This window comes from Scyliorhinus canicula, chromosome 10 (assembly GCF_902713615.1).
Source record: "Scyliorhinus canicula chromosome 10, sScyCan1.1, whole genome shotgun sequence".
NCBI lineage: Eukaryota > Metazoa > Chordata > Chondrichthyes > Carcharhiniformes > Scyliorhinidae > Scyliorhinus > Scyliorhinus canicula.
The window spans coordinates 17,939,768-17,965,872 of record NC_052155.1 but is presented as its reverse complement, the minus strand read 5'-3'; the positions used below and the strand labels follow the sequence as shown (position 1 = coordinate 17,965,872).

Genomic DNA, 26,105 nt, shown 5'->3' with positions numbered 1-26,105 from the left:
ATGTTTTCTCAAACTCCCCTGCTGAGCCCCTTAACTCATACGTTATCTTCTCTAGCCGCAGGTAGTCGTACAGGTCACCCAACCAGGCTGCTACCCCCGGTGGCGATGCCGACCGCCACTCCAGCAAAATTCGTCGCCGTGAAATCAGAGAGGCAAAGGCCAAGACATCGGCCTTCCTCTCCATGAGCTCCGGCTTCTCTGAAACCCCAATTATCGCCACCAAAGGGTCCGGGTCCACTCCTTCCTCCACTATCCTGGCTAAGACCGTGAACATTCCGGCCCAGAATCTTCCCAATTTTTCACAACCCCAAAACATGTATGCATGATTTGCTGGCCCCCGCCCACACCTCTCACACTCATCTGCTACCCCCTGAAAGAACCCACTCATTCTCGCCCGAGTCATATGCACCCTGTGCACCACCTTAAACTGTATCAGGCTCATCCTTGCTTAAGGGGAGGTCCCGTTTACCCTGCATCGTGCCTCACTCCATACTCCCCAATTGATCTCCCCTCCCAACCCCGCTTCCCATTTCTCCTTGATCTTCACCACCCGCCCGCCTCCCTGCTCCCCCAGCAACTTCTATATATCCCCAATTCTTCCCTCCCCTTCCACATCCGGAAGCAGCAGTCGCTCCAGTAGGGTGTATCCTGGCAATCTAGGGAACCTTTCCAGACCTTTCGTGCCAAGTCCCTAACCTGTAGATACCTGAACTCACGACCCCTCGGCAGCTCTACCCTCTCCCTTAGCTCCTCCAGACTGGCAAACCCTTCCTCCAAATACAAATCCCTCACCTTGACCAGCCCCACTTCCCTCCACCTCCTGTATACAGCACCCCCCCCCCCCCCCCCCCCCCTCCTGTATACACCCCCCCCCCCCTCTCCCGGCATCCCTTCCACCCTAAAATGCTTCCTGCACCACTGGGCTCCCTGAATACCTATGCGGAGCCATTGGCAATGCTGCCGTCACCATAGCCCTCAAACTAGACCCCTCACAAGATTCCCCCTCCATCCTAACCCACTCTCCTTCCCACCACCGCTGCGCCTTGTCCACATTTGCCACCCAATAATAATGAAGCAAGTTTGGAAACGCCAACCCCCCCCCCCCCCCCCCCCCCCCCCGCTGCCTCTGTAGCATGGTCTTCCCCACCCTCGGCACCTCCCCGCCCATACAAAGTCAGAGATAATTGTGTCCACTTTCCGAAAAAAGGCCTTTGGTATAAAGATCGGGAGAACCTGAAAGATAAACAAGAACCTCGGCAGAATACCCACTTGAACTTTCCCCGCCAACGTTAAGTGCAGTGTATCCCACCTCTTAAGATCCTCCCTGGCCTCCTCCATCAGCTTTGTTAAGTTCCACTTATGGAGTCCCGTCCATTCCCTTGCTACCTGAATCCCCAAGTTCCTAAACCTATCCCTCGCTACTGTAAATGGCATCCCCCCTAAATTAGCCTGCTGTGCCAGCTCATTCACCGGGAATACCATGCTTTTCCCTACATTCAGCTTGTATATGCTACAGATTTTTTGGATACAAATTAGAAGAAAAATGATTACACATATTTATACAATGTGATGAATAAATGCTCAACAGCGAAGTGAAGTCGCCATAATCCCAGATGACCATCGGCTGCTTTCCCTTTTGAGGGGGTGAGGGGAGAGCTAACTGGTGGCGATTTAACCTGAGGATCACCACACCTTAAGGGGAAGGTTGAGAAGGCGGAATAACCTCAGCCAGTACGGGAATTGAATCCACGCTGTTGGGCTCGCTCTATATCACAACCCAACTGTCCAGCCAACTGAGCTCAACCAACCCCAAGTCTACAATTTTCATAAATCAAATGCTATTTGCAAAGAACATGCAGATGTTCAAAACATGGACACTGCAACACTTTCTGGAAAGAAATGTAGCTGAAAAATTATAAATTGTGATTTTCAGACATGCAGCTTATGACTACAACTGAAAGTGACAGAAAGTGTTGGAGTGTAACTGTTTGAGACACTGCAGGAGACAGATTCATGTGAATGATTTCCCACAGGGAGCTCCCAATCTAAGGTATGTATTGTGAGAATGACCAATTACAGAGCAATGTTGCTAAAAGCTAGAATTCTTACAACACCAGGTTACGGTTCAGCCGGTTTGTTTGGAATCACTAGCTTTTGGAGCACAGCTCTTTCATCAGGTGAGTAATGAAGGAGCTGCGATCTGAAAGCTAGTGATTCCAAACAAACCTGTTGGACTTTAACCTGGTGTTGTAAGACTTCTTACTGTGCCCACCCCAGTATCTCCACATCATGGCTAAATGCTAGGTAACAGATCCTCAATTGTCCTTTTGCTAAGCATGGCTCCAAAAAATGAAGGGGGATCAGAAAATACAATAATTTACAAGCGAACAAATACCTAGGAAGAGCTCTTTCTTTATTTAGTTTATCAGATACGCAAGATGTCCGTCCCAAAAAAGAAACCAAAATTTAGATAGGTGAGTGAGTATTATAAGACTATGCAGTGTTTTGCATCCAATTTGTGGGAATACAAGAATTGTCATATAGATGAAATTGTATCCCGGAGATACAATGGCAGAAGTGTTATCCTGGAATTATACTGCAACTTTCAGTTTCAATTTGACAATGTAATTTAAAATGAAATATAATTTTAAATCGAAAATTAATTTCAGAACATATCCGTTTCAGTGCAAAATGGCCTTCGGATTGTTGGCAAACCTCAACAGGTTCAACAACATTCTTTTGAAACGTGCTAGCCGTATCCGGGATGGCTTTTATGTGACTCCAGTCCCACACCAGCATGGCTGACTCTTAACGGTCGGCTGAAGCAACCTAGCAAGCCACAAAGTTGTACCAACAGCTTCAAGAAGATGCCTAACCATTGCCGTATCAGGGCAATTAGATATGGCCAGCAAATGCAAGCCTTGGAGACAACAGCCCCATCCCAAAAATGATCAGAAAAGGTGAGATTTACCATAGACTTATGATGAGGGGCAAGGAAATTAAAAGGGAAAATGTACTGCGCACTGAGATTAATTTTTCATAACATTGCCACCTAGGGTGAAATCTAATGCTGCTACCGGGAGTGGGAAATGAGGCGCTTAATTGTGCTGAAAGCAAAACGTCAGCTTTGCGAGGGTGGGATAAATAGTTGGAATTAAGTTGGCAGCAAATTAAACGAGGATCAAGGTTTCCGATGACAAGAACCTATTTTTAATGTATTAGCATGTCATGCATACTCATTAGAACATGGATCCAGTTTGGCAGGTGTGGAGTGGGTGGCAGCAGTTCTAGTTCAGACTCATCCTCTCAGACAGGCAGACGGGTGGGAGAAATTCCCGTCCTTACACCTCCATATCTTGCTTTCCTCCTTTAAGATACACCTTAAAATCTACCTCTTTGACCGATGTTTTTGTCGTCTAACCTAATATTTCAAGAGGCTGGGAGTCATACTTTGTTTTATAATCCTTATGTGAAGCGCCTTGAAATGTTTCATTACGTTAAAAGTGATATAAAAATATCAGTTGCACTTGTTGCAAAATCAACCGAGTCTGAGAAAGGAAAGACTTATTTGTGTTTTTGTAAATCCCTTAATGCAAACAACTTTACAGCTGAAATATAGTTAACAGTCTCAGAAAAAATAGTGCCTATCCATTGGACATCTCCCTTTTCCAAGAGCCTGTCTGAGACTCGGCGGATTCCCTTTCTTGGGCAAATCCATATACGAGCTTAAATTCAAAATCAGATTTGAATTTTAACTTCCTAGTCAGAAATGCAACAGGTGAATAGCTCATTTGTAATAGAAACACATATTGAATTCATTGCAGTTCATGCAGAAATCAAGATTGAAAGCTTGTAAAAATATCCTATTTTATGTAATGCTATAACATGCCAGCAAAGAGGACAAAACCACTCACATAGTGGTTAACCCCTTTACCTTCTTCTGCACAGTAAACGTTTCCTCATTAGATGTACAGAATTTCATTAATTTCTATTTTTGTTATAGAAAATTAAAATCAGAAAGCATTTGATATAGTGTCACGTGGCAGGTTGGTTAGCAAATTAGAAATGTTTGGGAGTGATGGGCCCTTGGCAGCATGGTTTAGAAGTTGGTTGAGAAATAGGAAACAGAGGGTAGGTATAGATGGGCATTTCTCAGACTGGAGACGAGTTGAAAGTGGTATTCCCCAAGGCTCAGTGCTGGGACCCTTGCTTTTTCTGATTTGTATAAATGATTTGGAAGTGGGTGTTGAGGGCAAAATCTCTCAGTTTACAGATAATACTAAGCTGGAGAGAATAATGAATTGTGAGGATGACACTGAGCGACTTCAGAGGGACATTGACAAGTTGGCCAAATGGACAGACATCTGGCAGATGAACCTCAGTGCAGCAAAATGGGAGGTAATGCATTTTGGTAGAAGAAACATGGGGAGACGATAAGAGCAGTGATTGTCAAATTTGGGGGCGCGACCCACGGGTGTCGGGAGGGTCGCGATGCCGTCCTTTGCGGCGCTCCCGATCGCACAAATCCGCGTGGAACAGCAGGCTTTTAATAACGCCGGTTGCAAGCGGCCTTCAAAATGGCCGAGAACATGTAAAGAAAATGCGGCTGTATTGCGCATTTGCGCCCTCTCATCAGCGTGCATGCACATGCGCACCGACGATCGGGCGCACATGCGGCCGCATTTCTGTTCACATGTTCGCGGCCATTTTGAAGGCCGCTTGCAGCCGCCATTATTAATAGCCGGCTGCTGCAGAGACACAGAAGATTTTTTTTTTAAATTCTACCAAATCTTCCTGCCTAAAGGGAGGCAGAGAGCAGGTCACACCCCCTGAACGTCGACGTCACGTGCTTTGGGTGCTATTGCGATTCCTCCATTTTGCTAGCAGCAAACAAGCAACAGGACAGTAAAATTTAAAATGGATCGTTTTGTTATAAGGAAGAGAGGGCTAGAGACACAAACAGGCCAGGATCTCACAACTAAACTTGCTGGAGAGAGTGGCTCAGGAGAATCCACAGCAGGACAAAGCAGTGCTGGTGTGAGCTGTTCAGGAGAATCCACAGGACAAAGCAGTGCTGATGTGAGTTCCAGGGCCTCTGCTGAACAACTCATTAAGAAGAAACAAATCAGGCACAAAGCAGTTTTTTTTAAGATATGGATTTATTAATTGTGCCAATGCAAATCAGGATGCAAGGCCCATGTGTGTTATATGCAGGGAAGTGCTGGCAAATGAAAGTTTAAAACCCTCAAAACTTCAAAGGCATTTGAAGACTAAGCATGATGAGTTCGAGGACAAACGTCTCAATTTTTTTTCAAAGATGCAACGAGAACTTAAATCGTCAGCTGAAGTCCTCAGCAGAAATGTTACATTGAGCGACAAAGTACAATTAGCCTCTTGCATGATAGCTTACCGTGTAGCTAAAGAGAAAATGCCCCCCACTGTAGCAGAGATTAATTCTCCCTGCAGTATTAGATATAGTTCGTACGGTCATAGATGAGAGGTTCGTTGAGAAGTGAAATGCATCCCACTTAGTGATAGCACAGTGGCTCGCCGAATTTCTGATATTGCTGAGAATTTAGAAGCTCAGCTTATTTCTCATTTAAAATCAGCGCAGGCGTTCTCAATACAACTGGATGAAAGTACAGACATTTCAGATTGTGCAACCTTGCTAGTTTATGTTAGGTATGTTTGGTACAATGAATATATTGAAGATTTGCTGTGTTACCTGACTTTAGCAACCCACATGACTGGCGCAGAAATTTTTGAAGTTTTGAATAGTTTTGTGGTTGGAAAATGCCGGCACGACTGGGTTCATTGCAGAGGAATGACAAGTGATGGAGCAGCCAACATGACTGGGAAAAACAGCGAAGTTATAGTAAGGATTAAGGAGGCAGCTGGTCAGGACATTGTTTGGAATCATTGTTTTATTCACCGTGAGGCACTGGCTTCAAAAGGAACTCTATCCAATCCTGAAGTGGTGTTGAAAGGAATAGTGAAAGTCGTGAATTTCATTAAATGCAGCCCACTCAATACCAGAGTTTTTCACACTCTGTGTTCCGATATGGCGGCTGAGCACACGCATTTATTGTTCCACACAGAAGTACGTTGGCTGTCAAAGGGTTGGGTGCTACTCAGAGTTTATGAACTGAGGTATGAAATCCACGCGTTCCTCCTCGAGAAATTGTCTCCTCTGGCTGATTCGTTTGCTGATGAAACTTGGATGCTAACAATGTCTTACCTTGCAGACATCTTTTCAATTCTAAATGAACTGAACCTCAAATTACAAAAGAAGGATGATGATTGCTTTTGGCACTCTGAAGAAATCAAACTTTCCAGAAGATATTGAAAGTTTGGCAATTGCAAGTGGCAAGCCAAAACTATTCCATGTTTCCCTCACTGCTACGACGCATCGAAGAAAGGAAACTGTAAATGGATTGGCAAGCCTTATTCAGTTGCATCTGGCTGCCCTGATCGACAATTTTGGTTGCTACTTTCCAGAGGCGAAGTTTAAGATTTTGAGAGAGAAGAGGTAAGTGAAAAATCCCTTTGAGTTTGAGACCCCAGAATCAGTTCTCAATTTGCAGCTGACTCCAAATGAAGAAATTGAGCTTATGCGCCTCAGCTGTGACAGCAGATTTTAAAACATGGCACAAGTCAATGAGGAGTATCCAGAGTGGAGTAAAACAAGCATTTTGTTGCTCTTGCCCTTCACAACGGCCTACATGTGCGAGGTTGGATTTTCTGTCCTCACAAAGATGAAGACACCACAAAGGAACCGGCTGAATCCTTCACCCGATATGCGCATAGCCCTCTCTTCCAGTGAACCTGATTGGAGTGAGATCGTGAGAACCAAGCAGGCTCACCTCTCACGTTAATGTTAAGAGAAAATGGTGGGTCGCGAAGGTCAGCTGGCTTGGGTCCCGAAGGTTGGCCCCCAGAAAAAAAAAGTTTGAAGAGCACTGCAATAGAGGCTCAATGGTACAACTTTGAGGGGAGTACAGGAGCAGAGGGACTTCGGGTTCAAATGCATAATTCTCTGAAGGTGGCCAAGCAAGTTGAAACAGTTAAGGCGGCTTATAGCATCCTTGGGTTTATAAATAGAGGCATAAAATATAAAAGCAAGGATGTGATACTACACCTCTACAAATCATTGGTCAGACCACATTTGGAGTATTGTATTCAGTTCTAGGCACCTTATTTAAGGAAGGATGTTAAAGCCCTGGAGAGAGCGCAGAGAAGATTTACTAAATGATGCCAGGAATGAGGAATTTTAGATACAGGGAAAGATTGGAGAAATTGGGCTTTTTCTCCTTGCAGCAGAGAAGATTAAGAGGCAACCTTATTGAGGTGTTCAAAATTCTGAACAATTTTTGACAGGGTAAAGAAGGATATTCAGTTTCCACTAGTTGCTATGTCAGTGACTAGGGGGTCACTATGTCAAGATGGTCAGCAAAAGAGCTCGGAGTGAGATGAGCAGAGCGGCATGGTGGCAGTAGTTAGCACTGCTGCCTCACGCATCGAGGAGCTGGGTTTGATCCCAGCCCCGGGTCACCGTCCGTGTGGAGTTTGCACATTCTCCCCATGTCTGCGTGGGTCTCACCCCCGCAACACAAATGATGTGTAGGATAGGTGGTTTGGACACAGTAAATTGCCCCTTAATTGGAAAAAAAAATAATTGGGTATAAAAAATTTTTTAAAGGAGAGAAACGAGGAGAAACTTCTTTACTCAGTGGTTCAGATCTAGAATGCACTGCCTGGGAGAGTGGTGGAGGTGGATTCCATAGGAGGTTTCAATAGAACTCGGAATTTATATTTGAAAGTGATGAATTTAGAGGGCTACGAAGATAGGGCGAGCTAGGTTGCTCTTTAAGGAGCCGGTGCAGACCCAATGGGCCGAATGGCCTCCTTCTGTGCTGTAAATAACAAACAAACAAATTTACAGGAAGACAATAAGGGAATCCAATCAGACCAAAAGTGAAAACCACACCCTTTTTAAATAAAGCAATCAAGTATTAACAGGCTCATTCCTTACCCATCACTCTCCGTTGAATATACTACAGGTATCTTATTTTCACCTTCTATGCCCTGTTCCAGCTGTGCAGTCTCCAGATTCCGCTCAAAGGTGTCCACACTACCGATGTTAAACCATACATACTGTTGCAAATAAAAGGAAGTAAATTAAAGCATGAGCAATTAACGTATGAAACTGATTATATTCTCACATCCCAATTAGTTTATTTGAGACTGTTTAACTTAAAAATGGAAAACATTTTGATCCATTTCTTTTCCCCCAGAGAAGCTTGGAGGCTCAGCAATGCAATACCACAATTAGGGCTGCACAACCACAAACAACTGTGAACAAGAATTTGCATTTATATAGAATCTCTTATACCCTCAATTCAGCCCAAAACGATTTACAGCCAATTACTTACTTTTGAAGTGAAGTCACTGTTGTTATGCGGACAAACATAGTGGTCAATTTGTTCATAGCAGTAAGAGACAAATAACCTGTTAATCTGTTTTAGTGGTGTTGGTTGAGGGATAATGGTTGACAAGGACCCGACAGATATCCACTGCTCTTCGAATACTGTTTTCTTCAGTTTAACATCTCACCCAAATTCTGGCAATTGTAATGATGTGCCACTCCTTCTAAATTGTGCTGACATATCGGCCTAGATAATCTGCACTTCTGACCCAGAAGAGGGAATCATCACCGAGGCAAGTAAACACTTGCCTCTCATTTAGTTGATGGCCCAAGGCAATAGGGTATATATATTTTCACAAATTAACAGAACATGAGAGAGCTTGTCTCAGTTTTAACATATTTCTAACAAGGCCTTTTATTCTAAACCTGGGTAAAACTATATTAGAAACATTGCACATTAGTCACACTTTGCTTCACAGGGTATAAAGGCTCCCATACATAGCAATTGGTATAGAGCCCAAAAGCGATACTTGGCAAGAACAAAAATCATACACATCCGAGTATCGCCCACTGTAATTATTTCTCCTGCACCCGAATGTATATTTACCTCCCCAATCCCCACCCCCCACCCCCGCAAACAGTCACCTACTTATGTGTTGTAAATAATTTTGCCAGGTGTACAGAGTTACTGCTGTTGAGCTGGTGCACAATATCCTACCAGTTATTCTATTTTATTTTTTATTGTATTTTTTTTTACTATGTACTATTTTCTTTTCTTTGGTATGTTTGGGTGTGCCCTTCTCTTCTATATATATATATATATATTGTTTCTTATCCTGTGTACATAACGGTAAATATACCTTGTTCAAAAACCCAATAAAAAACATTTATGAAAAAAAACTAAAATCATAATAAAATATTTACACAATAATTATTTGCTTAAAAGCTACAGTAAAAAGTAAGTAATGCACAGATCCAGTGATGTGTCCAAGACAGTTCTGTGATTAAAAGGTTGAATCTAATCATGTACAAGCCACCACTAGAAATAACTAATAAGAATGAGAATAGAATTGTAAACACCATTAGGATACTACTTCGATTTTGCTTCAGACACCAAGGCAGAATAATTACATATCCACCAGGGTTTTACGGTCAGTGGCAAAACAATGGTGCAGATTGTCGTCCTCAAAGAGAACTGTTCATGAAGATCTAGCAGTCTCGGTGATATGGATTTCACCTTTCCCAGTAGCAGTGTGAATCTGGCACCAAATTAGGTAACATTTGCGTCAGACAAGTGCCAGGCAATAACCATCTCCAACAAATCAGAATCTAACCATCACCCCATGACATTCAATGGCATTGCCATTACTGAATCGTCCACAATCAACAGCCTGGGTGTTACCATTGATCAAAAACTGAACTGGACTATCTACATAAATACTGTGGCTATAAGAGGCCAGAGGTGAGGAATTCTGCGGCAAGTAACCTGCCTGACTCCCAAAAGCCTGCCACCATCTACAAGACGCAAGTTAGGTCTGATAAGGGCAGCACGGTGGCACAGTGGTTAGCACTGCTGCCTCACAGCGCCGAGGACCCGTGTTTGATCCCAGACCCGGGTCATTATCCGTGTAGAGTTTGCACATTCTTCCCATGTCTGCATGGAACTCATTCCCACAACCCAAAAGATTGGCCGTGCTAAATTGCCCGTTAATTGGAAAAAAAAGAATTGGGTTCTCTAAATTTAAGAAATGCAGTAACCACGCCGCCAACACATGCAGACAAGGAGAGAACGTGCAAACTGCACACAGTCACCCAAGGCCAGAATCGAACCTGGGTCACTCATCATCCTGACACAAGAAAGGTCTTCCCGACATTTCCTTTGGTGCCTCCTTCCTCGCTGTTGGAGAGGGCTTTGTCACTGGCAGGGACGGAGGAAGGAAGCACACTGAGGATTTATGGCAGGATTATGGCAGAAGAGGCAGTGTCTGTGGAGGGGTGAAGGCTAAATGGGAGGAGGAGTTGGGGTCAAAAATGGAGGAAGGGGTGTCGTGCGAGGCCCTGCATAGGGTGAATACAATATCGCCATGTGCGAGATTGGGGTTGATACCAAAATGTAGTGCATAGGGCCCATTTGACCAGAACAAGCAGGTTACATGCGGGAGTGGAGGATAAGTGTGAACAATGTGGGAGGGGCCCGGCTAACCATGTGCTCATGCCCTGGTCGTGTCCTAAACTTGTTGGGTTCTGAGTCTCCTTCTTTAGCGCAATGTCAGCAATTCTACAAATTGAACTGAAGCCGTGTTTGGCGTGTTGGACCAGCCAGAGCTGCAGACTGGGGTGGGAGCAGATGTCCTGGCCTTCGCCTCGCTGATTGCTCAAAGGTAGGTGCTGCTGGGGAGGTGGTCAGCTTCTCCACCCAGTGCCTCAGTATGACTGGGGAAGCTTATGGAATTCATATATCTCAAGAAAGTTAAGTACACCATGAGGGAGGTAATTGAGGAGTTCCGCCGGAGATGGCTGGCAGCCATTTATTCTCTACTGACTGACTTTTAAAAAAAATTTAGAGTACCCAATTATTTTTTTCCAATTAAGGGGCAATTTAGCGTGGCCAAACCACCTAGCCTGCACACTTTGGGTTGTGGGGGGTGAAACCCACGCAAACACGGGGAGAATGTGCAAACTCCACATGGACAGTAGGCAGCACCACTGCCACCGTGCTGACTGACTTAATAGGCACCCCACGCACCATCTTAAACATTCATTCCTCCTGCCATAAGCACAATGCTACAGGGTGTACCATCTCAAGAGCCACTGCAACAACTTGCCAAGTATCCTTCGACAGCACCTTCTTAACACTATCACTACCACCGAGAAGAACAAAGTCAGCAAGCCCGGGGGAGCATCTGTCACCTGCTTGATTCTCTCCAAGTCACACACCACCTTGACTTGGATATTCATTGTTATTCCTTTAGTGTCACTGGGTCAAAATCCTGAAACTTCCTCTAACAGCACTGCGGGTGTACCTACACCTCATGGACCACAATGGTTCCAGAAAGCAGCTCACCACCACCTTCTCAAGCAGAATTAGGAATTGACAACAAATGCTGGCCTCCTCAGTGGCATCCACATCTCATGATTGAATTTGAAAACAAAATAGACAAGTGCTTTAATAAACCTAACATTCCCAAAGGCCTTCAGTAAGGTACTACATAATAGACTAATATACAAGGTCAATTCACAAGGAGTCAGGGGACAGATAGAAGAATGGATAACAAGTTACCAGGAAGACAGAATGCAGAGTAGTGACAAAGAGTAGCTAATCAGACTGGCAGGAGGTGGGTAGTGGAGTTCCACAAGGACTCAAGCTGGGTCCATATTTAAATGAAGAAAGACTGCGTAAAATGGCAGCACAAAGGGATTTGGGGGTCCTCGTGCATGAATCACAAAGTGAGCATGCAGGTTCAGCAGGTAATCGGGAAGGCAAATTAAATGTTGGCCTTTATTTCAAAGAGAGTATAAAAATAGCGACGTCCTGCTCGAACTATACAAGGCGCTAGCAGGACAACACCTTGAATACTGTGAACAGTTTAGGTTCCCTTATCTAAGGAAAGATATACTGGCATTGGAGGCAATCCAGAGAAGGTTCACTAGGTTGATCCTGGGCATGGAGGGATTTTCTTATGAGGAGAGGTTGAGTAGATTGAGCCTGTACCCATTGACGTTTAGAAGAATGACAGTCAACCTTATTAAGACTTACAGAATTCTCGGGGGTCTTGGCAGAGTAGATGTTGCGAGGTTCCTCATGTGGGAGAGTCGAAGACCAGAGGGCATAATCTCAGAGTTAGCAGTCGCCCATTTAAGACAGAGATGAGGAGGAATTTCTTCTCTGAGGGTGGTGAATCTGTGGAATTCTTTCCGCAGAGAGCTGTAGAGGCTGGGTCTTTAACTATGTTCAATGCTGACATAGGCAGATTTTTAATCAGTAAGGGAATCGAGGGTTATGGGGTTAAGACAGAAAAGTGGAGTTGAGGATTATACCAGGTCATTTGGCGGAGCAGACTCGATGGGCTGAATGGCCTATGTCTTACAGTTCAAAATTTATGTTAACAACTGAAACTTTGGAAGTGACTTGGAATGTTTTACAATAGTAAAGGTGCTATATAAATGCAAGTTATTGTTGTTTACATAGTGCACGTAACAATCATAATACTCCATTTGAAATTTTGGATATCTATATGACCAACTTACCCCATCCACAGCTAATTTTTCAGGAGCAAAAACTACTCTAACATAGCGTTTGTTTACTACTTCCAATCTGTCCACCTAGAACAAAGAAAGAAAACATAATTAGTCTTTAAAAAAACCTCATCAATCCACTTCATCTTTTCACTCCCACAAAAATGCCAAGGAATGTGCATGTTATATGAGCTTTAATTGAAAATAGGCAGATTTACTATGACAGCAAAAGAAGTACATTTGTCAATCGATTCTGAATAATTCAGTGACCCAACTTTGACAAAATATTTAATTTATATTTTTTTAAAGTGCATGTTGTAACTGCCTGAATCCTGGGCTTCCACATCCCATACTCAGTCATTTCTGCCTTTACTTCACATGTTTTTGGCCTAACTCTGTGTGGGAATCCACACTCGCCACCCCCAAATGTTCCTTACTGTTAGATTTACTGAAATTACTGCCAGTCAACTTTTCCGCAATGAAATCCTCCTAAGAAAATTTCTGCTTACTATCACAAGCGGTTTTGCACATAGGTGCATTGAAAGTTTTAGAGTATTCTGATGTCACAAGATCATTTGATAACTAGAGATCTGAAAAGTACTTACTGTCTGCCTGCAGAACACTGACAGAAAACACCGTCAGGCAACCCAACGGGAGAGATTCCAAATTAGGGAACTATTCCAATTCAGGGGCTTCTTATTTACTGTTTGGTAATGCTAATTTTCAAAACATCTGCTTCCTAAAGCTTCAACGAGCACCACACTTACTGGCACTTTAAACATATTTAAAATAGAATTTGAACGGCCCCTGCAGAGCCAAGCTGATTTCTTCTGAATCCAATACCAGCTGGCTACTGTATGCTATGCACACTGATCCAAATTTAGAAAAGGGAATGCCAGGTTTCAATGCAAAAGAGGTGCCTCGGTGTAAATCACCACGTCAGAATTTCTATCCATATGTCAGCATTTAACAAGACAAATGTGTTTTTCCTCACTGAGAAAGGAGGTTGTTGGGCATTAATTGATCAGTTTGGTTAAAAAAAGGTACGGGAAATGATGCAAACCAAATTAAGAGTGGGATGAACAGCTATCAGAAGTAACCGAGATCAACTGAACTGGATTAAACACCAAAATCAATCATATCCCTAGATACATTTTACAAACAACAGTCGCTCGAAAAGCTAAATTCCTCTTAAACAAAAACCTAAAGATAAATAAAAGCAATAAAAGAGAATCAGACATGAGACACCTAAGTGAAATAGATGTATTAAGTAGCAATTATTTTATAGAAATGAAGGTGGTGCAACCTCATGCCGCTGAGGATCCGGGTCCGATCTCGGCCCCGGGTCACTGTCCGTGTGGAGTTTGCATATTCTCCCAGTGCCTGTGTGGGTCTCACCCCCACAACCTAAAGATGTGCAGGGTAGGTGGATTGGCCACGTTAAATTGCCCCTAAATTGTAAAAATTAATACATATATATATATTATGGCAATGAGCTGACAAAACAGGAGTCTTTACAATTAGATAAACCTAGCAAAAGTTGTGACAATTGTTGTACTTTAAGGTTCATAGGAACAGGGTAACTCTTTTATAGTTGTTGCCAAACAAGTTACACTTTTTCAAAATATTGTAACTGTTTCAAATAACCATGATTGATGTCAACGTTTTAAAATTCTTACAATGAGAAACAACCTCCATGACATGTTGCAACTTTACCGGAAGAACCTCGAGGACGAATCCTAAACGTACAGTAAAAATCCTGGAAATCCATGCAATAAAGATAAATTTTGACTTATTCAGCGATCACTAACCAGTAAACGTAATCATGTTGCCTCTATATTCATGTAGCTGAACATTAGGAAGTAGAATTTCATATTAAAAAGAATTCCATGTGAATGTATATTTGTAGGCTGTATTTGATAGAAGAAAATAATTTGAATTATGAATATGTGTATATTTCAAGTACCCTTCCTCTATCTAGAATAACAGTACATTTTGCAATTAGTCGTACACAATATTTTATCACTTACAATTCCTTTAGAAAGATAATTATTGACAAAGTCTTTCCAAGTAACTTCTCTGCCAATATTCCTGAAGAAAACGTAATATGTAATAGTTGCCCAAAATGCAGCACCTCCTAAAAAGTAAAATCGAAATTCTTTATCGTCCCATGGAATATCGCCCTAGAAAGTAAGAATAAAGGGATCTCAAATAGGATATGTCAGTGAAGTATAACATTCATAGGTACACACCAAATTAAGAACCTGTATGCAATAAATATCTGCTCTTATGAAATGAAGAACTTTAATAATAATCTTTATTATTGTCACAAGTAGGTTTACATTAACACTGCAATGAAGTTACTGTGAAAACCCCCAGTCGCTACACTATGGCGCCTGTTCGGGAGAATTCAGAATGTCTAAATCACCTAACAGCACATCTCTCTGGACCTGTGGGAGGAAACCGGAGCACCCGGTGGTACCCACACAGACACGGGGAGAACATGCACACTCCGCACAGTGACCCAAGCCGGGAATCGAAACCGGGTCCCTGGCGCTGTGAAGCAACAGTGCTAACTATTGTGCTACCTTGCTGCAAACCAACTGATAAGATCCGCAGAAATAGGAGCAACAGGAGGCAATTCCGTCCTTAGTATGCTTTGCCATTCAATAATAGTCATGGCCGATCGAAGTGTGACCTTAATTTCTGTCTACTTGCCCATTAACCTTAAAACTCCCTGGTATATCGAAAATCTGAGCCATGAATTTTATCCTAACCTCCAGTGCTCTTTTGGGAATAGAATTCCAAAGACCTTTAAGGAAGAAAATCCTCATCATTGCAGTCTGAATAATAATCTTTATTGTCACAAGTAGACTTACATTAACACAACAAAGTTACTGTGAAAAGCCCCAGGTCACCACATTCCGGCGCCTGTTCATGTACACAGAGGGAGAATTCAGAATATCCAAATGATCTAACAGCACATCTTTCGGGACTTGTGGGAGGAAACCGGAGTGCCCGAAGGAAATCCACTCAGACACAGGGCGAACGTGCAGACTCCGCACAGGCAATGACCCAAGCCGGGAATCGAACCTGGGACCCTGGCGCTGCGAAGCAACAGTGCTAACCACTGTGCTACCGTGCCCCCCCTTAAGTGGGTGATCTCTTATTTTGAAACTGTGTCTCCTCGTTCTGGATCCCCCTATGAGGGGAAACAATAAGCGCTTACCCTGTCAAGTCCCCTCAGAATCTTACATTTCAAAAAAATCACTTCTCATTCTTCTAAACTCCAATGAGTAAACGACAAACATGCTCAATCTTTCCTCCGAACCCTTCAGCGCAGCAATCAACTTAGTGAACCTTCTCTGAACTCCCACTGAAAGTGTATCCCTCCTTATGTATGGCGACCTAAACTATCCACAGTTCCTGTAGTCTCAGCAATGCCTTGTACAATTGTAGCAAGACATCCCTACTTTTATACTCCATCCCTCTTGCAATAAAGGCCATTTGCCTTCCCAATTACTGGATACGCCAGCATTCAAACATTTTGTGATTCATGTACAAGGACATCCAGATTCCTCTGTACTGCAGCGTTTTACAGTCTCCACCCAGTTAAATTATACTGTTTTTCTATTCTTCCTGCCAAAGTAGACAATCTCCCATTTTCCCACACTGTACTCCAATCTTTGCCAACTCACTCAGCCCATCTACATCCCTTTGTGGACTCAAAACTTGCTTCCCTACCTTTGTTTGCATCATCGTGAAATATGGCTACAATTCATCCAAATTATTCATATAGATTGCAAATATTGATGCCCCACAATCAATCACTGCAATATTCTACTTGTTACACTTTGCCAACAGGAAAATGATCCATTTATGCCAACTCTCTTGTTTTGTGTTAGTCAATCCTCTTTCCATGTCAACATGTCACCCCAACATACTCTTTTCTTGTGTAGTAGCCTCTGTTAGGATCCCGAACAAGAACTCAGCTATTTTCAATTTGTAGAACTGTGAGGAAATGTTCCTGCAGCACAGGAGTGATATCATGACGTGTAGGTACCTTTAATGTTAAAACAAACTTTAATTTAATCACAGAACCATTAGCAACAAAGAAATAGCTTTACAGTTCACAGTACGTACTTTCTAAACCAGCCGCTAAATTCCAATTAAGCAAATCAATATATATTAAATATCACTCATGAACAAAGTTAACAACCAGGATTTTACTTGCTTTTCTCTGTGCAGAATCTCTGGAGAACCATGCAGGTCAAAACTGAAACACATTTGTTCGGATTAGAGTTCTAGGACCTACGGACTCTTCAGACAAACCTGGCTCTTCTCATTAACTACATTATCTGTACCCAAAGCATAAGACATTATTTTGTCTCTTCTTACAAGATGGCCATTAACTGGTTTAGCGAGGACCAAACACAATGGGCTGGATTCTCCGATTTGCAGTCTAATGCTGATGCCGGCGTGGGAACAGTGGCGTTTTACGCCAGGAAAAACGGCGCAAAAGCTGCACCAATCCTCCATCTGGTTGGGGGGGGGGCTTGCAGCCGTGCAGCGTAACCCCACCCAGCTTTACCTGCGGATACGGTTGGAGAATTAGCAGGTCCGTGACCGCACATGCGCACGGCGGCGGCCATGCCATGCAGCATGGCGATGGCTGTGCGCGGATCCGGCCTGCCAAATACTGCCCCCTGTAACCAGCCTCGCCACCCGCGGACCACCCCCCACCAGTTCCCCCAGCTCAAGACCCCCCTGCCCGCGAAATGGCTACTCCCTGACCGTGGCGTCTCTGGACTCAGTCTGCAGCTGCCACGTGGGGTCCACGGGAAAAAAATAGCATGAGTGGTCCACGCCGTCAGGAACTCGGCCCATCAGGGGCGGAGCATCGGGGAAGGGCCTCAGGTGGCATCTTGAGGCCATCCATACGGCGTACTCCCCTAGTATGCTGGTTTTTGAGGGGACAGAGCATCGCAGAAGACGCGGCGTCCCCAATTTCAGCGCAAACGGGCATTCTCCGGCCGAACGCAACTTTGGGGCAATTTACTGTGGCCAATCCACCTAGCCTGCACATTTTTGGATTGTGGGGCGAAACCCACGCAAACACGGGGAGAATGTGCAAAGTCCACACGGACAGTGACCCAGTGCTGGGATCGAACCTGGACCTCAGCGCCATGAGGCAGCAGTGCTAACCCACATTGTCCTAAGAAACTGTCCCACATACACTATGAACCCATCCTTTACCAATTAGATTCATCCAATCTACATGAAGATTATGATTATTACAGTAGAGAAGGGGCTGGTTTAGCACAGTGGGCTAAACAGCTAGTTTGTAATGCAGAACAAGGCAGCATTGCAGGTTCAATTTCCATACCGGCCTTCCCGAACAGGCGCCCGAATGTGGCGACTAGAGGCTTTTCACAGTAACTTCATTTGAAGCCTACTTGTGACAATAAGCGATTATTATTATTACTTCCGGTGTTGACCATGGAGCGAGTGGTCACATACAGGGCAGCTCATGCTTAAAGTCACAGAAAAGAGCTCTTTTTACCCAATACGGAATGGAACTTTGATGAAAAGACGTAGGTGAATGTTGGAGGAGTACTTTCTCCCGGGAGTGGTATGTCTGCTGGTTACCAGACCCGGCAGAAAACAGTGAGAGATTGGCTGAAAGGTTGGAGCAGACTTGTGCTGCAGAAACAGCAACAGTGACTTGCAGGCGGGGGTAGGGCTATTGCAAGCTGGAAGGCTTCAACTTGACTTGGCGGCCTTTATTAAAGCTGAATTCCAGCAGCAGAGGAAACAAATGCAGAAGGATCGCGCAAAGGCCACTGAAGAAGCGGTGGCACCTCTGAAGAGTTCTTTGGAACAGGTGGAGAAGTGTTTGAAGGTGCAAGGGTCACAGATTCAGGAGATTGAAGGAGTGATCTCGGATCACAGCGATCATGTGGTGACTCTGGAGGCGGAGGAGGGGCTCCTAGGAGACCTCTGTAAAATGTTGACGGCAAAGGTTGAGGAGCAGGAGAATGCCTCGAAGGCAGAACCTGCGAATAGTGAGCCTGCCTTAAGGAGTGGAAGGTGTGATGCCACGAGGTACGTCTCGAGGATGCTGGTGGCAGAAGGGGTGCTAGGTAAGGCGCCTGAAGTGGACCGAGAGCATAGGTCCCTGAGGCAGAAGCCTAGAGCTGGGGAGCCGCCGCGGGCGGTGACTGTGAGGCCCCACAAATTTGAAGAGAAAGAGAAGATTCTGCGGAGACTCCAGAAGCAGCCGAAGACTTCATTAAGGAGCTTAAACTGGGGGAGAACTGAGCGGACAATGCTTGGGAACTGGGGTGCTGGCACGTTGTAATGGTTGGCAGCATGTTTGAAGTGGAAGTAGGGATTGGGAAATGTTAATCTTTTTTGGGGGGGTTGCTGTTTACTGTTGGGATTGTAAGGGGTGGAAATTAATGTAGGGACGGATGTTCCCGTCGCCCCCCTCCTGCTTTCTGGGACTGTTTATGTTTAACATTTGTTTGTTTCCCTTAAAAGGCTGTCCGGAGTTCAGGAGAAGTCTTTGTTGGGTGGGGAGGGCAAGGTCAACAGGGAGCCTTCCTCCTTGAGCTGAGGAGTCGGGGGGAGGAGAGGAGAGGTCACTGGTAAGTGCCTTTGGGCAGGGACATCCCCACTTCTGATCTGATGATGGAAAGAAGGTCATTGATGAAGCAGCTGAAGATGTTTGGGCCAAGGACGCAACCCCGATGGTCTTGCAGTAATGTGTATGGGCGGCACAGTGGTAGGAGATTGGAACGCTCTTCTGCAAACTAACTGTTGCCAAGTAAATTGTTCATTTAAAATCTGAGATTGATTGATTTTTGTTGACTAACGGTAGTATAGGATATGGGACAAAAAGATGGGGCTGTAAGGAATTAGGTGGCAAATCAGCCATTATGTCATTGAATGGCAAAACAGGTTTGAGAGGCTATATTACCTGCTCCTGTTGGTTAAGGAATTGAACTATTCCTAATCAAAGGTTTTGGACTTTGGGTATTCAACTTTCTGCAGTCAGATTAAAACAAACATTCCCAGCAATTACCTTCTGTAATCTGGCCCACCAGGTCGACTCGTCCTTTCTGCCTCCTTTCTTTCCTCCGCTTCCACCACCTGCACCATTATTCCCTGAACGCTGAGAATTTGTGGATTTTGCTTCTGAAAAATGTACAATAAATTAATGTCAATGAGAAATAGTCCAGTCTAGTCTGCAGATGCTGTTAATATTCAATGAGAATAGTGAAAAATGCACTTTATTTAGCCAATTCAGAAAGTCTTTCCGTGCAACTATAATGCAATTAAGTACTACGAAAGGTTGCTTGCAAGAGCAATATCCTAACGGAGGCCATGCTTTCTTTACATTAATTTTAACCCAAGCAAAGTTTCTAATTTCATATAAATCATTCAGAAATTACATGATCCTAATAAACTACATGTAATACCTTTTGCCTCACTGGATGATCCATTGGAATCACTTGCTCTTTGGGATCTTTTTGGGAAATATTTTTCAAAACCTGCAGAAAATAAACATACATTTTAATGCATTATTATAAAAATCAGTCTAAGAGCTACACACTGTGTGAACTCAAGCTAAATCCTCTGGCAGCACTATGGACCAACATAGAAACACATGACTCACTTGTGTTGGGGGTGTAGTTATCAATTAGGGCATATCTGCTATATCTCCTATGGGAATGTATACTAGTATTTACGTCCTGGTACCATTGCGGATAACCTTTTGAGATGGTACAAGGTGATATATATCCCTTAAACCTGTTCTTGTTTACTGGACAAACTCAACCCATTTCACAGAACCAGTTTGATTCTGTCAACTTTTTTTGTAGTCACAGAATAATGAGAATATTTCAACTGAAAATTATACGAGTCATGATCATGTAACTCCTGTCCATAGTTTTATTAAAAACGTGGAATTGATAAACAGATAGAATAATCTAGATACTAATGCTATGTTTCTTAATTCAGGAGGTATACTTGTGGACAAGAAGCAAGACACAAAATATAACCTACAGGTAACTTGAAACTTTTTTTTGAAAACAGTTTCTGTTTTTCAATTTGCAGCATGGATTTTTTTAAATTCATTTGTGGATTGTTGGCAAAGCCAGCATTCATTACCCATCCCTCATGAACTGCTGCAGCACACAAAGTAAAGATTCATCACAACATTGATTCCATAGAATCCCTACAGTGCAGAAGGCGGCCATTCAGCCCATTGAGTCTGCACCAACCCTCTGAAAGAACACCCTGTCTAGGCCCACTCCCCCGCCCTATCCCTGTAACCCCACCTAGCCTGCACATCTTTGGACTGTGTGAGGAACCCGGTATAGATATATGGTATGTAACTTCGGAGTGGACCCTCTGGAGGTCTCCATGCACCTGCTTTCCTTAATAATTCAGTAAGTCCTACAGCACCAGGTTAAAGTTCAACAGGTTTGTTTCAACCACTAGCTTTCGGAGCACTGCTCCTTCCTCAGGTGAATGAAGAGGTATGTTCCAGAAACATATATATAGACAAATTCAAAGATGCAAGACAATGCTTAGAATGCGAGCATTTGCAGGTAATTAAGTCTTTACAGATCCAGAGATGGGGTAACCCCATGTTAAAGAGGTGTGAATTGTCTCAAGCCAGGACAGTTGGTAGGATTTTGCAAGCTCAGGCCAGATGGCGGGGGATGAATGTAATGAGACATGAATCCCAGGTCCCGGTTGAGGCCGCACTCATGTGTGCGGAACTTGGCTATAAGTTTCTGCTCGGCGATTCTGCGTTGTCGCGCGTCCCGAAGGCCGCCTTGGAGAATGCTTACCCGGAGATCAGAGGCTGAATGTCCTTGACTGCTGAAGTGTTCCTCGACTGGAAGGGAACATTCCTGCCTGGTGATTGTCGCGCGATGTCCGTTGTCGTAGCGTCTGCATGGTCTCGCCAATGTACCACGCTTCGGGACATCCTTTCCTGCAGCGTATGAGGTAGACAACGTTGGCCGAGTCGCACAAGTATGTACCACGTACCTCCTGGGTGGTATTCTCACGTGTAATGGTGGTATGCATGTCGATGATCTGGTACGTCTTGCAGAGATTGCCATTGCAGGGTTGTGTGGTGTCGTCGCTGTTCTGAAGGCTGGGTAGTTTGCTGCAAACAATGGTTTGTTTGAGGTTGCATGGTTGTTCGAAGGCAAGTAGTGGGGGTGTGGGGATAACCTTGGCAAGATGTTCATCTTCATCGATGACACGTTGAAGGCTGCGAAGATGATGTCGTAGTTTCTCTGCTCCGGGAAAGTACTGGACGACGAAGGGTACTCTGTCGGTTGTGTCCCATGTTTGTCTTCTGAGGAGGTTGGTGCGGTTTTTTGCTGTGGCGCGTTGGAACTGTCGATCGATGAGTCGAGCGCCATATCCCGCTCGTACGAAGGCATCTTTCAGCGTCTGTAGAGGTGACCGTCCTCAGCACTTCGCTTTCCCGCAAGCCCACGGATAACCTCACGATGCTCCACTTCTCCATCCTAAACACATTAAAGAAGCCGTCCCCTATGGACAAGCCCTCCGTATACACAGGATCTGCTCAAACGAGGAGGAGCGTAACAGACATCTACAGACGCTGAAAGATGCCTTCGTACTAACGGGATATGGCGCTCGACTCATCGATAGCAAACTACCCAGCCTTCAGAACAGCAACCACGACACCACACAACCCTTCCATGGCAATCTCTGCAAGACATGCCAGATCATCGACATGGATACCACCATTACACGTGAGAACACCACCCACCAGGTACGCGGTACATACTCGTGCGACTCGGCCAACGTTGTCTACCTCATACGCTGCAGGAAAGGATGTCCCGAAGCGTGGTACATTGGCGAGACCATGCAGACGCTACGACAACGAATGAACGGACATCGCGCGCCAATCACCAGGCAGGAATGTTCCCTTCCAGTCGGGAACACTTCAGCAGCCAAGGACATTCAGCCTCTGATCTCCGTAAGCGTTCTCCAAGGCGGCCTTCAGGACGTGCGACAACACAGAATCGATGAGCAGAAACTTATAGCCAAGTTCCGCACACGAGTGTGGCCTCAACCGGGAGCTGGGATTCATGTCGCATTACATTCATCCCCCACCATCTGGCCTGAGCTTGCGAAATCCCACCAACTGTCGTAGCTTGAGACAATTCCCACCTCTTTAACCTGGGGTTACCCCTATCTCTGGATCCGAAAAGACTTAATTACCTACAAATGCTCGCATTCTAAGCATTGTCTTGCATCTTTGAATTTGTCTATATATATGTTTCTGAAACATACCTCTTCATTCACCGGAGGAAGGAGCAGTGCTCCGAAAGCTAGTGTTTGAAACAAACCTGTTGGACTTTAACCTGGTGCTGTAAGACTTCTTACTGTGCTCATCACAGTCCAACGCTGGCATCTCCACATCAATAATAATTCAGAAAGCAGAGTTTTTAGTTTCTGTTTGTAATGCTGATTTAATTCATACTTATTCAAACAAAATCCAAACATTTGTTTCTCGGATTTTAAGAAAGCTATTTTATCATTCCCCTATTTTGGGTGCCATGGCAATTTCCCAGTCGACGGCGTAGGAAACCTTTCTGCTCCTAGCCCTAAACTAACTGTTGGAAACTGCATCTCAGGAGCTGACCATTGTGTAGATGAATGCCTAACCTGTGGTCCAACTGCAAGATCAATTGTTCATAAATAATTTGGTTAGAATTCAGAGTTCCATCAGAATAAAAACCTGCTAAGACACAATTTAAATATCTTGTTTTGAAAAAATGCAAGTTGTATTCTGATTTTTGGGTTATGGAGGGGACTAAGGACTTCAATTGTAAAAAAAAAAGTTTTGGAGGGTCAAAAACAGTAGCAGACTAATTGTCATGCACTATGATTATTAATTTAGTAGGAATTGCAATTATCTTACCTTTTGGAGGTCGTGAGGAGAGCCGTCCATAGACACCTAGTACGTTTGCCAGTAGGCTGTTCCTATCCAAGCCCACACAATTATGTGCACAACCTGAAAACTGCAATAGCACTAAATCATATAAATCCCTTCAACAAGACCACAACAGAGAATGAGAATACACCATTATATCTTACTCACAGGTTCAAGACCAGCTATTTAACATATGATCTAGTGCTTCAGCAGTGTACAGAAACAATAACTACCAAATATGCAACTCTAGCTTAAAAACATTAAACTCCTCGCAACTGTTTCACACTAAACAGAAATGGTCCAAGACATAAGAACATAAGAACTAGGAGCAGGAGTAGGCCATCTGGCCCCTCGAGCCTGCTCCACCATTCAATGAGATCACGGCTGATCTTTTGTGGACTCAGCTCCACTTTCTGGCCTGAACACCATAACCCTTAATCCCTTTATTCTTCAAAAAACTATCCATCTTTACCTTAAAAACATTTAATGAAGGAGCCTCAACTGCTTCACTGGGCAAGGAATTCCATAGATTCACAACCCTTTGGGTGAAGAAGTTCCTCCTAAACTCAGTCCTAAATCTACTTCCCCTTATTTTGAGGCTATGCCCCCTAGTTCTGCTTTCACCCGCCAGTGGAAACAACCTGCCCGCATCTATCCTATCTATTCCCTTCATAATTTTATATGTTTCTATAAGATCCCCCAATAATGCGTCATTCCCTGACCGGGTATTGAACCCGGACCGAGGCGGTGAAAACGCCAAATCCTAACCACTAGACCACCAGGGAAGATATGTTGGACCAGCTAACATTGATGTCTGTATAACATATTATTCAAACATGCATAACAGTAAACCGATTTTAGAAATTCCAAGCGATTCTGTAGCGAAGAACTATAAGGTAGACAAAGGTGGCTAGTCTATTGGATCTTCATATTCAGCATATCACCAGTTTAGCTGAATGTTCCTAGAAGGCAACACAGAAATGGGTCACAGAAGCCATTTTCTCAGGTCTCAGATATAACAGTACCAAAGCAAAGCTTTATATTCAGCTGACTTCCCTAACATCCCAAGAGTGCCAGGCTTCATACAAAACCAACCCTAAACATGCACACATTTGACATTTTTCACAGCAAGATTTATTTAACACATGTCCTGCTGATGTTTTGTCAATGATTAATTGTAAACATAGCTGCAGAGTAAGGCCACCATTCACCATGAAATACTTTAAACTGTGGCCAGATAATGTTTTGTGACTTATTCCCAAAATAATAATCTTTTATTTTTCTTTTGACTCAATTCAATTTGGAGAGCAAAAGGTGAGGACCTGACCCCCAGGTTGCTGCAGCAAAGTTGAATTGTCCCAAGTCAGAGACAAAAGCACAAAAAAAAAGATAAAAGCAAATTACTGTGGATGCTGGAATCTGAAACAAAACCAGAAAATGCTGGACAATCTGACAACATCTGTGGAGAGAACTGTTGTCAAAGCTAGAATCCCTACAGTGCAGAGCACCCGACCTAGGCCCAATCCCTCACAGATCTATCACTGTAATCTCACCTAACCTTTTAGAACAGGGGTGGGCAAACTACGGCCCGACAAAGGTTTTTATGCGGCCCGCCAATGAGGTGCCCGGAATCATAACCGGCATTTTTGAAAAGCCGCCGGGGAAAAGCCACTGAAGTAAATGCGCTTATTCAATAAGCGCATTTACTTCAGCGGCTTTTCCCCGGCAGCTTTTCAAAAATGCCGGTTATGATTCCGGGCACCTCATTGGCGGGTCGCATAAAAACGCGCGTAGTGGGATGGATGAGTGGGACGGTCTCATTGGTCGGTTTAGTTGGGTGCACGACCAATAGGAGTCCAGGTTACAAACAATAAGCCTTATTATTGTTTGTAACCTGGACTCCTATTGGTCGCACACCCAACTAAACCGACCAATAAGGCAGCCCCACTCATCCACCCCACTACGCGCGTTTTTATCGTTAACTCGGCTAGGCTGTGCTTCTGTCAGTGTTAAGGATCAGCACAAGCAACTTGACACCTGATTTCAACAAACTGGTAAATGACTGCAGTCAGATGCATCATTCTCATTGACATTGTTCTGTTACTTACTGAGTTACTTTGTTTTTCAAATAAATGTGCTTTTTTTTCTTTAAAGACCTTTTATTTTGGCTATTTAAAATATTAATTATTTTACTTAATATACTATGCGGCCCTTTAAAATTGTGAATATCTGAATGTGACCCTTGCACGGAAAAATTTGCCCACCCGTTTTAGAAAATAGAAATAGAAAATCACTTATTGTCATGAGTAGGCTTCAATGAAGTTACTGTGTAAAGTCCCTAGTCGCCACATTCCGGCGCCTGTCCAGGGAGGTTGGTACGGGAATCGAACCGTGCTGCTGGCCTGCTTTAAAAACCAACGATTTAGGGCAGCACGATGGCCTAGTGGTTAG

At 43.9% G+C, this 26,105-nt stretch overlaps 1 protein-coding gene and 1 non-coding gene across 3 annotated transcripts in view; both read right to left on the bottom strand.

The window, feature by feature from the left end:
* afg3l2 (AFG3-like AAA ATPase 2) overlaps positions 1-26,105 on the bottom strand; it is a 64,440-nt gene that overhangs the window by 36,459 nt on the left and 1,876 nt on the right. For both annotated transcript variants that reach the window (XM_038808663.1, XM_038808662.1), the window contains exons 2-7: positions 23,643-23,742; positions 20,146-20,217; positions 19,749-19,861; positions 14,692-14,844; positions 12,674-12,748; positions 8,033-8,154 (exon numbers count right to left, since the gene is read on the bottom strand). In XM_038808663.1, coding sequence (XP_038664591.1) covers positions 8,033-8,154; positions 12,674-12,748; positions 14,692-14,844; positions 19,749-19,861; positions 20,146-20,217; positions 23,643-23,742 — 635 coding nt within the window. The remainder of the gene's footprint in view (positions 1-8,032; positions 8,155-12,673; positions 12,749-14,691; positions 14,845-19,748; positions 19,862-20,145; positions 20,218-23,642; positions 23,743-26,105) is intronic.
* Positions 24,368-24,439, bottom strand: trnae-uuc. The gene has a single exon. It is a non-coding gene; the product is annotated as a tRNA-Glu (tRNA).